Source organism: Pundamilia nyererei, unplaced genomic scaffold, assembly GCF_000239375.1.
Source record: "Pundamilia nyererei isolate P.nyererei 1_Seehausen unplaced genomic scaffold, PunNye1.0 scaffold00076, whole genome shotgun sequence".
NCBI lineage: Eukaryota > Metazoa > Chordata > Actinopteri > Cichliformes > Cichlidae > Pundamilia > Pundamilia nyererei.
Window position 1 is genome coordinate 361,128 of NW_005187477.1, and position 1,231 is coordinate 362,358.

At 41.8% G+C, this 1,231-nt stretch overlaps 1 protein-coding gene across 1 annotated transcript in view; it reads right to left on the reverse strand.

Moving 5' to 3' along the window:
• The window catches only part of LOC102210152 (SPARC-related modular calcium-binding protein 1-like), a 22,506-nt gene that overhangs the window by 6,014 nt on the left and 15,261 nt on the right, over positions 1 to 1,231 (reverse strand). Inside the window, exon 6 of the mRNA XM_005737512.1 lies at positions 974 to 1,166. Coding sequence (XP_005737569.1) covers positions 974 to 1,166 — 193 coding nt within the window. The remainder of the gene's footprint in view (positions 1 to 973; positions 1,167 to 1,231) is intronic.

Sequence of the window (1,231 nt, forward strand, 5' to 3'; positions counted from 1 at the left end):
CACACACACACACACACACACACACACACACACACACACACACACACACACAGGAGGATCATCACATATAAAATCAACCAAATTGGAAAATGTGAAAAAAAATAACATCAAAAAGGACTTAATGTAAAAAACAGGGTTTGGGTGGAATCACTGATCACATTTTCATGGAACTACACATTAAAATAAAAACTTTATATGGCTCATCTCACTTCATGATTTATTTTTAGCTTTTTATTGTTTATTAATGCGACGAAGCCCCAGCTGAGTATTGTGAGCGCTGTCATCTCGGCCCTTTGAAACCAGACAGAAACCAGCAGCTGAGACTGTAAACTCCTGGTTTACTGAGGTCACAGAGGGACTGAGCAGTAGAATTTGAATTAATAAATGCAAAATATGACTGGCACTTCTTTTCATGTACACAAATCTGATGCTTTGATTTGTTTTGTGTGCTAAAGGGGGAAACAGCTGTTTGATTTAATTGGCTGACAGTGATTTCTATTTACAGAATTACAAGTCCAACCACATAAAGTGCTTAAACATTAGATAGAAGAATTTTAAAAAACGCATTAGGCCTAAGGGAGTTTATTCTCACATCAGTGAACCAAAACCATCACAAGAAAACATCCAACAGTTCGCTCCCAGGAGTTTGAAAGCAGCTGTGCAGCAACAACGCTGATAAAGCCCCTCGAGAACAGGAAAGTCCGACCATAATTTATTCTGATTTGCTCTGTGTCTTTCCTTTAAGGCAAATCCACCTAGGGAGCAGTGACAGTAATTGGTGTAAAATTATATGATTAACATGAAATGCTTCTGTGACTGCAAAACCAGTCAAATCTGACGACTGGAAGGGAGGACAGGGGATAAGAGGAGTGAACAAAAAGAAAAGACAGTAAAAGAGAAAGTTTTTAAAAGGAATAACAGTCAAGTTTCCAACACACAAATGAGCTAAATAACGAACAAACAGATTTCTTACCGTGCTGAGGTGCCTGGTCGTGGCCTCCCAGTGTCCACTCTGACACACCAGCAGTAACCTGTAGCAGTGTGGCACTGCACGGGGCTGTAACGCCCATCTGCAGTGCATTCTGGGATGAAACGCTCATCCTCCCGGGCTTGACGAGTCTGAGAGAGCAGAGACGCTCGCTCACGCTGACAAGTCTGAGGATTGTCTGCACACACACACACACACACACACACACACACACACACACACACACACACACACACACACACA